This window comes from Pelobates fuscus, chromosome 6 (genome assembly GCF_036172605.1).
Source record: "Pelobates fuscus isolate aPelFus1 chromosome 6, aPelFus1.pri, whole genome shotgun sequence".
In the NCBI taxonomy this organism is placed as follows: Eukaryota; Metazoa; Chordata; class Amphibia; order Anura; family Pelobatidae; genus Pelobates; species Pelobates fuscus.
Window position 1 is genome coordinate 51814448 of NC_086322.1, and position 11335 is coordinate 51825782.

The 11335-nt window shown below is 44.8% G+C and overlaps 1 protein-coding gene across 3 annotated transcripts in view; it reads left to right on the top strand.

Annotated features, from left to right (window-relative positions):
- Window positions 1–10345, top strand: part of FAM193A (family with sequence similarity 193 member A) — a 107492-nt gene extending 97147 nt beyond the window's left edge. For all 3 annotated transcript variants that reach the window (XM_063457685.1, XM_063457687.1, XM_063457686.1), the window contains 3 exons: window positions 4019–4832; window positions 6972–7053; window positions 9479–10345. In XM_063457685.1, the coding sequence (XP_063313755.1) occupies window positions 4019–4832; window positions 6972–7053; window positions 9479–9572 (990 nt within the window). In that variant the 3' untranslated portion in view covers window positions 9573–10345. The remainder of the gene's footprint in view (window positions 1–4018; window positions 4833–6971; window positions 7054–9478) is intronic.
- The last annotated feature ends 990 nt before the right edge of the window (window positions 10346–11335 follow it).

Genomic DNA, 11335 nt, shown 5'->3' on the forward strand with positions numbered 1-11335 from the left:
GTGTGTGTGAAAGGTTCAGTGTGTGTGAAAGGTTCAGTGTGTGTGAAAGGATCAGTGTGTGTGAGGGGGTGTAGTGTGTGAATGTGTAGGGTGTGTGGGGCAATGTGTGTACGAGGGGGCTGTGTATGTGTGTGGCAATGTTAGTATGGGGGGCTGTGTGTGTATGGGTGGGCAGTGTATGACAGGGAAGGGGGCAATTGCCCTCCTCTTACTCCCCCCTCCCCCTCTTCTTACCCCTTCTTACTCCCCCCTCCCTTCTTACTCCCCCCTCTCTTCTTAACCCCCTCCCCCTCTTTTTACCCCCCCTCCCTCTCTTCTTACCCCCCCTCCCTCCTCTTACCCCCTCCCTCTCTCTTCTTACCCCCCTCCTCTTACCCCCTCCCTCTCTCTTCTTACCCCCTCCCTCTCTTCTTACCCCCCTCCCCCTCTTTTTACCCTCCCTCCCTCTCTTCATACCCCCCTCCCTCCTCTTACCTCCTCCCTCTCCTTACCCCCTATCCCTCTCTTCTTACCCCCCTCCCTCTCTCTTTTTACCCCCCCCTCCCTCTCTCTTTTTACCCCCCTCTCTTTTAACCCTCCCTCTCTCTTTTAACCCCCTCTCTCTTTTAACCCCCCCTCTCTCTTTTAACCCCCCTCTCTCTTTTAACCCCCCCTCTCTCTTTTAACCCCCCCTCCCTCTCTCTTTTAACCCCCCCTCCCTCTCTCTTTTAACGCCCCCTCTCTCTCTTTTAACGCCCCCTCTCTCTCTTTTACCCCTCCCTCTCTTTTAACCCCCCTCCCTCTCTCTTTTAACCCCCCCTCCCTCTCTCTTTTAACCCCCCCTCCCTCTTTTAATCCACCCTCCCTCTCTCTTTTAACCCCCCTCCCTCTCTTTTAACCCCCTCCCTCTCTCTTTTAACCCCCCCTCCCTCTCTCTTTTAACCCCCCCTCCCTCTCTCTTTTAACCCCCCCTCCCTCTCTCTTTTAACCCCCCCTCTCTCTTTTAACCCCCCCCTCTCTCTAACGCCCCCTCTCTCTCTTTTAACCCCCCCTCCCTCTCTCTTTTAACCCCCCCTCCCTCTCTCTTTTAACCCCCCCTCCCTCTCTCTTTTAACCCCCCCTCTCTCTTTTACCCCCCCTCTCTCTTTTAACCCCCCCTCTCTCTTTTAACCCCCCCCTCTCTCTTTTACCCCCCTCCCTCTCTCTTTTAACCCCCCCTCTCTCTTTTACCCCCCCTCTCTCTTTTACCCCCCCTCTCTTTTACCCCCCTCTCTCTTTTAACCCCCCCTCTCTTTTAACCCTCCCTCTCTCTTTTAACCCCCTCTCTTTTAACCCCCCTCCCTCTCTCTTTTAACCCCCCTCTCTTTTAACCCCCCTCCCTCTCTCTTTTAACCCCCCCTTCCTCTCTCTTTTAACCCCCCTCCCTCTCTCTTTTAACCCCCCCCTCCCTCTCTCTTTTAACCCCCCTCTCTCTTTTAACCCCCCTCTCTCTTTTAACCCCCCCTCTCTCTTTTAACCCCCCCTCTCTCTTTTAACCCCCCTCTCTCTTTTAACCCCCCTCTCTCTTTTAACCCCCCCTCTCTCTTTTAACCCCCCCTCTCTCTTTTAACCCCCTCTCTCTTTTAACCCCCCTCTCTCTTTTAACCCCCTCTCTCTTTTAACCCCCCTCTCTCTTTTAACCCCCCCTCTCTCTTTTACCCAACCCCCTCCCTCTCTCTTTTAACCCCCCCCTCTCTCTTTTAACCCCCCCCCTCCCTCTCTCTTTTAACCCCCCCCCTCCCTCTCTCTTTTAACCCCCCCCTCCCTCTCTTTTAACCCCCCCCCTCCCTCTCTTAACCCCCCCCCTCCCTCTCTCTTTTAACCCCCCCTCCCCTGTAGCGTAGCCGAGCGGCTTTCCGGTCCGCGGTGCCCGGCCGGAGTGATAGGAAAGTGCACACTGTGCACCTTCCTGTCAGTCCGGCCGGGTACAGGAAACAGAAACTTCTGTTCCGCGCGGAACAGGAGTTTCTGTTTCCTGTACCCGGCCGGACTGACAGGGAGGTGCACAGTGTGCACCTTCCTATCACTCCGGCCGGGCACCGCGGACCGGAAAGCCGCTCGGCTACGCTACAGGGGAGGGGAGGGGAGGTGAGAAGCTGCAGCCGCCTGAGCGCCCTTAGGAGAGCGCTCAGGCGGCTGCAGCATTTAAAGGGGCGGCCGGGCCCCCTGATGGCGGGCCCCCCTCCCGGCCGGGCCCTCGGACCATGTCCGAAGTGCCCGACCGGTCAGTCCGCCCCTGCAGATCATATCAGTTTAGAAAGCACAGTGAGAAATATACTGCAACATTGAGAGAGGCGCAGGTGAGCTTTGTAGACTAGGACAAGTATAAGTGGATAAGGTCCCTGAGAGGTGTACTCCAAACTGAAAGGGCCTAACCATAGTTAGATATAACAAAAAGGAAGAGAGGTTCCATTTAGGGACCAGTATGTAAGGCGTAACATAAGAATGTAGAGCTAAATAAGGGAGAGGATACGGCAAAGTGTTCCAACAACAAAAATTAAAACAGGTGAAAAGAAAAGACGAAGCAAGGTATAATAGAATATACTATGTTAAACATCACACATATGCCAATACTAAATTCTTCCTCTTTTCACCTGTTTTAATTTTTGTTGTTGGAACACCTTGCCGTATCCTCTCCCTTATTTAGCTCTACATTCTTATGTTACTCCTTACATACTGGTTCCTAGATAGAACCTCTCTTCCTTTTTGAGCTTTGTAGACTACTATCTTTCTGTACAAAAGGAAACTATATAGTTTGACTGGAAACATGTTTATAGGTGTTTCCTGCTTTTTATGCAATTTGTTTCAAATACAACAGTCGAGTAAACATTTTATTCAAGTGAGATTGTTTAGCATCTCTTTAATTTTCTAGAAGTGTTCCCATGAAACAAAACCAAGGACAACCATTTTTATACTGTAGTCCACATAAGCATTTTGTCCTAAACTGTTATATTATTAAACACAATATTTCCACTTCCTGTCTCACACTTCGAATAGAGTATGCCCTTTCTTTGTTGCCAAGGAGAAAAATGAAGCTGCAACTCTAGAAAAATATCCAAATGGATTTATTGCATCAGTGTGGACTTGGATCTCTCGCTGTCTGGCTGCATTTACTTTTCCTTTGTTACATTTTAAAGATTGTTATAAATGATTCCCTTTCACTAGCCAGGTGGTTTGACACTTTGGCAAATTCCATTACAGTGACCAGCCCTTTAGAGTTCAAAGTAGCATTTGTGCTGTATTTGCATACTACTCAGACTTTTCTGACGGCATGCATTCAAGTTTTAAATCCAGTCAGTATCAGTAGATCAGATCCGGTGTGATTGGTCTACTAACTGATTTTCTGTGCACAATACATTGACAATTGCCCTGAGTTGCCAAACTCTAAAATACCGCCAACCATTATAATTGGAGCTCTTAAATTAAGAACTTCCTAAACTGTTAGCAAAAACTCATTTAGTCAATAAAACATTTGACTTGCTAAAAAAGGAAAGTTTTAAGGGAATACTAATCTGTGGTAGATGCAAATTACATGTCAAGTTATTTCCATATCAAACGATGTGTTTAAATTGCGGTTTTCTTTAATAGCTTTTCTGTCATCACTTGGCACTTGGCAAATGTTTGTACACATTTCCGAATTTTTGACCCCTCTATGTACACATTCCAACACTGGAATCCCAGAAAACAGGTACAGGAAGGACGTTTTGTTCTTTCTACAGCATCATTTCCTTAGCAGGATGGATGAAACTAAATCTGTCAACTTTTTTGGTCTCAATGTGTAACTTTTTAGTGTTTTTGTTTTGCTCTGGTTTCTACGAAGTCATATTTTCAGTTTCATTTATCTAATTTTAAATGTGTAAGCACTCACCATACACTCAGCACATTTATACAGTGTGTCAACATAATTTCAAATTGGGTTTAAAAAAGTGAATTTTTTTGCGTAGATACATAATGTCATGTCTTTCATGTCGAGTTACAAAACTGTATTTGTCTTGTGCAGCTAGAGGAAAAGGCCCGACAGGAAGCGGAAGCCAGAGAGAGGGAAGAGCTCCAAATGCTGGAAGAGCAGAGGCAAAGGGAAGAAGAGGAGAGACTAAAGCAAGAGATACTGCGTCACCAGGAGTGCCAGGCTCACAAGAAAAAGAGAAGGGAGAGATCCAGCAGAGACTCACATAAGATTGAACGATTGACTTGCAATTCTATTTCCAATAAGGAATCTGCACATAACTCCTCCGAGGTGATACCTAATGGAACTTTAGACCCATCGGAGATAAAGGATACGTTACCTGCCCAGTTTCTTGGGAGACAGTGTCATAAAATAGAGCCGTTACTAGAGGCCATCAACAAGCCACCATACTCTGAAATCATGAGAGACCTAAAGCTTGAAAAAGAGATGAAGATGAAGCAGCAAGAACTCTCTCTGCTTTTAGACTTAGTCCATCACAAGGAAAATGGTGTCAAGCAGAAGCAGCCCAAGCCGCAAATCCCCAAACCAATCCTTGAACAAGTGAAAAAAGCTGAGGCTCCCAAGCTCAACGAAGTCCAACCAAAAACAAGGAACCAAAACGAAGCCAAAGTCAAAGCGGTGGAAGTGGCACCTGTTGTTGAACAGAAGGACGATAAGAAAATGAATGGTAACAATAAGAAGACACTTAACCATGTCAAGGAGGACAAACCTCCTGCAGCAAACGAACCCCAGGCAGTCAGTGAGCAGCCACCCAACAACAAGCTGACCAGTGCAGAGTCACCCCAACCAAAGGGGAAAAACAAGAAAAACAAAAAGAAGAAAGGCGAAAAAGTCAATAACTCAATTGGTAAGATTTCTCAACTATTTTCCCATAACCTTGCAGCTCATAACATACATAAGCAAGATGTACCAGCATCTGTGTGCTTATAGGATTGGTCACAATGAGTCTTAATTTTAGATTGTCAGGGTTTACATAACATTTGTTTGTTTTTTTGTTTTTTGTTTTTTGCCAGAGAAAGCCGCTTAGCCATTAAATGCACCCTTTGCTTTATTAAACTAGCACTAGGGTAAGCGAGGCATCTTTCCTATGGGACTCAAAGTATTTTGCTTTTCTTGCAGACTAATTTTTACCAAACTAGTTGGGGTGCATTGTTAGTGTAGCTGAAGCATTAGTAGTATATACACGTATGTCTGACTACTCCGTTTACTCTTAGTACAGTCGGTTAACTATTTTGTGACAAATGCCTTTCTCACTTATGTCTACTATTTCTATATAAAAATCGTACTTTCCTATATCGCTGCCTTGTAGCTGAAATTTGTATCTATGTAAGGATAATCTGTACCTAGCGTTTGACATTTACCGTATATACTCGAGTATTAGCCGAGTTTTTCAGCACATTTTTTGTGCTGAAAAACCGGAACTCGGCTTATACTCGAGTCAGAGTCTGTATTATGGCAATTTGCATTGCCATAATACAGACTGGGGGGAGAGGGGTGCTGGCAGAGCTGTACTTACCTTTCCTGCAGCTCCTGTCAGCTCTCTCCTCTTCCGCGCCGTCCGTTCAGCACCTCGGTCAGCTCCCAGTGTAAATCTCACGAGAGCCGCGGCTCTCGCGAGACTTACACTGGGAGCTGACAGAGGGAGCTGCACAGACCGCGCGGAGGAGGAGAGAGCTGACAGGAGCTGCAGGAAAGGTAAGTACAGCTCTGCCAGCCCCCCTCTTCCCCCCACTGAACTACCAATGACACTGGACCACCAGGGAAGGAGCCCCCCTCCCTGCCATGTATCAAGCAGGGAGGGGGACGATTTTTTTTTTTAAATATAATAAAAAATAATAATAATAATAATAATTAAATAATAATATAAAAAAATAATAATATAAAAAAATTAAAAAAATAATAATATAAAAAAAATTACAAAAAAAATAATAAAATAATAAATAATAATATAAAAAAATAATATAAAAAAATTAAAACAATAATAATTAATAATATATGAAATGCCCACCCCCACCAACACATACACAAACACACACTGCACTCACACACACTGCATCACACACACTCACACTTCATTCATATACACACACTGCACTCACACACACTGCACTCACACACCATTCATATACACACACTGCACTCACACACACACTGCACTCACACACACACACACACACTGCACTCACACACACACACTGCACTCACACACACACACTCACACACACTGCACTCATACACACACACTGCATTCATTATATACACACACTGGAAATAAATATTCAATTAATATATACACACACGCACTGCACTCATACACGCACTGCACTCATACACACACTGCACTCATACACACACTGCACTCATACACACACTGCACTCATATACACACACACTGCACTCATATACACACACACTGCACTCATATACACACACACTGCACTCATATACACACACACTGCACTCATATACACACACACTGCACTCATACACACACACTGCACTCATACACACACACACTGCACTCATACACACACACACTGCACTCATACACACACACACTGCACTCATACACACACTGCATTAATTATATACACACACTGTAAATAAATATTCAATTAATATAATTTTTTTAGGATCTAATTTTATTTAGAAATTTACCAGTAGCTGCTGCATTTCCCACCCTAGTCTTATACTCGAGTCAATAAGTTTTCCCAGTTTTTTGGGGTAAAATTAGGGGCCTCGGCTTATATTCGGGTCGGCTTATACTCGAGTATATACGGTACATTTTGTCTATGCATTGTGCTTGTAAAATGAACAAATGGATGGGTTTTATTGTTACACATTGGGGGTGGGAGGGGGGGAGATTTGTTGTTTTTTTCCTGTTTTAGTGTTACAAACCAGTGTGAAGATTCTACTTTAAAATCATTTTTATTTTGTAGTTTTGGAAAAGTAAACTGTGGTCCTAACTGATCATTTCATTTTACAGATGATGTATTTCTTCCTAAAGATATTGATCTGGACAGCGTGGAAATGGATGAGACCGAGAGAGAGGTGGAACACTTTAAAAGGTAAAATTTTAAACTGTCAATTTGCACTGATATCAGGGCCGTCTTTAACACGGGGCAAAAGGGGCAGCTGCCCTGGGCCGTCAGTCCGTCTTAGGTTTGGGCCCCCTAAGGGCCACGCAATGGATATTCAGGGGCCCAACTGCTTTGAGAGCACGACCGGGCCCCTGTGATGATGTCAGAATGCTGGGAGGAAGTGACAGATGGTCACTTCCTCCCAGCATTCACTGAGCGCTGCGTGGGAGGAGAAGAAAAGGAGGGAGTCAGTGGGAGCTCTGACTCCCATCAGCCTGAGCCAGCCTCCTGCACTCCAAAGGTAGGAAACACAAAAAGAAATGTGCCTGCCTGCGTGTGTGTCTGCCTGCCTGCGTGTGTGTCTGCCTGCCTGCGTGTGTGTCTGCCTGCCTGCGTGTGTGTCTGCCTGCCTGCGTGTGTGTCTGCCTGCCTGCGTGTGTGTGTGTCTGCCTGCCTGCGTGTGTGTCTGCCTGCCTGCGTGTGTGTCTGCCTGCCTGCGTGTGTGTCTGTGTGTCTGCCTGCCTGCGTGTGTGTCTGCCTGCGTGTGTGTCTGCCTGCCTGCGTGTGTGTGTGTCTGCCTGCCTGCGTGTGTGTGTGTCTGCCTGCCTGCGTGTGTGTGTGTCTGCCTGCCTGCGTGTGTGTGTGTCTGCCTGCCTGCGTGTGTGTGTGTCTGCCTGCCTGCGTGTGTGTGTGTCTGCCTGCCTGCGTGTGTGTGTGTCTGCCTGCCTGCGTGTGTGTGTGTCTGCCTGCCTGCGTGTGTGTCTGCCTGCCTGCGTGTGTGTCTGCCTGCCTGCGTGTGTGTCTGCCTGCCTGCGTGTGTGTCTGCCTGCCTGCGTGTGTGTCTGCCTGCCTGCGTGTGTGTCTGCCTGCCTGCGTGTGTGTCTGCCTGCCTGCGTGTGTGTCTGCCTGCCTGCGTGTGTGTCTGTGTGTCTGCCTGCCTGCGTGTGTGTCTGCCTGCGTGTGTGTGTGTCTGCCTGCGTGTGTGTGTGTGTCTGCCTGCGTGTGTGTGTGTCTGCCTGCGTGTGTGTGTGTCTGCCTGCGTGTGTGTGTGTCTGCCTGCCTGCGTGTGTGTGTGTGTGTGTGTCTGCGTGTCTTTGTATCTGTATGTCTGTCACTGTCTGCGTGTCTTTGTATCTGTATGTCTGTCACTGTCTGCGTTTCTTTGTATCTGTATGTCTGTCACTGTCTGCGTGTCTTTGTATCTGTATGTGTCTGTCACTGTCTGCGTGTCTTTGTATCTGTATGTGTCTGTCACTGTCTGCGTGTCTTTGTATCTGTATGTGTCTGTCACTGTCTGCGTGTCTTTGTATCTGTATGTGTCTGTCACTGTCTGCGTGTCTTTGTATCTGTATGTGTCTGTCACTGTCTGCGTGGGTCACTGTGTCATTCTGTGTATTTGCATGTGTGTCAGTGTGTATCTGTGTATCTGTATATGTGTCTGTGTGTGTATCTGTGTTTATCTGTGTGTGTATCTGTGTGTATCTGTGTTTATCTGTGCATCTCTCTATGTATGTATGTCTGTACCCGTGTATGTGTGCATCTCTATGTATGTCTGTACCCGTGTATGTGTGCATCTCTATGTATGTCAGTGTTTGCATCTGTATGTGTGTTAGCCCTCTCATTTTTTACTGAGACAAAATGCACACACTAAGTGTGTGTTTTTTGTTTTTTTTTAAATATTTGTGTGTGCGTTGATGGCGTGATTGCATGCTAGGAAGGGCTAGGTCAAGGGGCCCCAAGCAAATACCTGCCCAGGGTCCAATCAATATTAAAGACGGCCCTGTGTGTGTCTGTTCCACTGAAGAATACACATATGTACTGCAACTTCTCTGATATTTACACTGTTGTATAAAACTTTGAAAATCACCTCTAACTTGAGTTACATTTTTTATGACCTGTTCAGGGTAAATACTGCAAATGAAGAGGAGAAATAAAGATTGTTTCATTTCTCTGTTTCTGCATGCTTTCTCTAGGATGACAGCCCTGCCAGGTGAAAAGGACAGGAGTTGATAATGATTAAAGAGACACTATAGGCACCCAGAACACTTCAACTCATTAAAGTGTTCTGGGTGCCTATATTGTCCCTTTAACCTGGGTACAGTGTCCTAGGCCTGTTAACCATGCAATTGTAATTATTGCAGTGTTTGATAAACTGCAGTAATAACCTTGGAGGGTTAACTCAACCTCTTGTGGCTGTCTGCCAGACAGCCACTAAAGGGACTTCCTGATCGCTAGGACACCCAGCGTCACCTGAAACCCCGATGGGTGAAGTCCTAATGCGAGCGCAGGTCTTGCTTTTTTTGTTAAAATGTTTTTTTTACGCATGTGCAAGCTGGTTCCATAAAGTCTATAATGCTGCTTTTCTGTCTACTTTATATCTTTATCTAATAAATTGTTCTAATTATTTCTCCAGGTTCTGCTTAGACTCTGCCAGACAAACACGGCAAAGGCTTTCAATCAACTGGTCTAACTTCAGCTTGAAGAAAACGACCTATGCCGCACACTGACTTTCACCTTGTTAATGGGGAATCCCTGCCGGAACCAATCCCACTGATTTATGCCCTGCTGTCTGAGCGCTTATTCGGCCTTGAGCCAGTGCTGCCTTGCCTTCTTCCCAGTGCTGTGTGGATCTGCACTGAAACCCCCCCCCCTTTCCGGCCTGATAATTCTCGCTGATCTGAAAAACGAAATGCCACTTTCTACCTGAATTTGTTAGCTTGTGTGCTTGTAGTCTGTGTGTGAAGACTTTGGTTGTAGCAATACGCTCTCTCCTTATTGCCTTGGCCTCAGACTTAAGACTGGTTCCTTGGGTTTGGTGGAGGCAACAAAAAAGCTGTTTGCATCATTGACAGTGGCCCCCGTCACTTCTGCAGTATGCTATATTTTATTATATTGACTACTGGCAAAGCAACAGACATCAATGTGCTCATCTGTTCCAGACTCTTTAAACCTCACGGAAAAGTAAAAACAAAACTCATAGTAGACAAACATTTCCCAAGTTCTCACAATCTACTGTTTAAAAGAAGTGTACAAGATACGCTTATTTGTGTTTTTGATTTTTTTTTTTCTCTCCAGACTTGTAGCCAGCTTGTGTAAGAATACTTGCAGAATGAGAAAGTAAAAGGAAAAAAAAATTGAAAAAGGAAAAAAATACTCACACTATCAATCTGTTATAGAGTGTATAATTGTATTAACACTGATGCCCAAGTGGCTACTTTTTTAACATATTGTTAAGTAATATTAAAATCATGTCTTTCTTTTTGAAAGATGGAATACATTAGTATGGCAGAAGGACTGTTTTTTTTGTCTTTGAATTATTTTACAGTGGTATTTTCTTAATTTATAGAGCGCTGTTTTAATGCATAAAACTATTTAAACAGGTGTTTTTTTGGCATGTTCTGGGGTTTCGGTGTTATTCCTCAAACCCTGAGGCATGAAAAGGTGGATTGGCTCTGCTGGGAATCAAACCTGTCCTACAAAGGTTTGCCCAGGTACTAGACGTACTGTAGATACTTTCTAACCACTGTGCTTTATTGTAAGGCATGGGAACCTTGGTAATCTCAGCACAACTAAGGCTACAGTTTAAGAATATTTACTGTAATCCATTTAGGGTTGTATGTACAGCAAGGCTTCTATTTATGTTGCACTTTAGAAGCAGTTCTGTGACCCACTGTTGGGGAAGAGAGGATCCTGAATTACAATTTTGGTTATTGTTTTGATTTTTCTTAGACTTAGAATATTCATTCTGACTAAGTGCTCAATACAAACACACTGTCCTTTACCGTTGCATTTTTATACTACAATCTGTAGCTCAATTTATATATATATATATGTGTGTGTGTGTGTGTGTGTGTGTGTACACCCACACACCCCTATCGAGAAAATTGTTCATTTCAAATTTCCCACAGATTTTAATCACCACAATTAAATCCAAATCCTGCCTAGAGAAAGGTCTAAAAAGAATATATAGGCTGTTGTATTACCTGATGGAAGACTGTAGATGGCGCCAAATAAGTATGTCAGGGGTTCCCAACCCAGCCCTCAAGTAACCCCTACCAGTACAGGATTTAGGGATTACCCTGTTGTCTATAGTTTTTTTTGTTTTTTGTTTTTTTTAAAACAATTTAGACACATCTGGGTAATTCCTAAATAGTGAATTGTTAGGGGGTATTTGAGGACTGGATTGGGAACCACTGATATATGTTAAAATCCTATGTTGCAGGGGACTAAAAGTATATAACACAAAAATAAAAAAAATGTGAATGCAAGC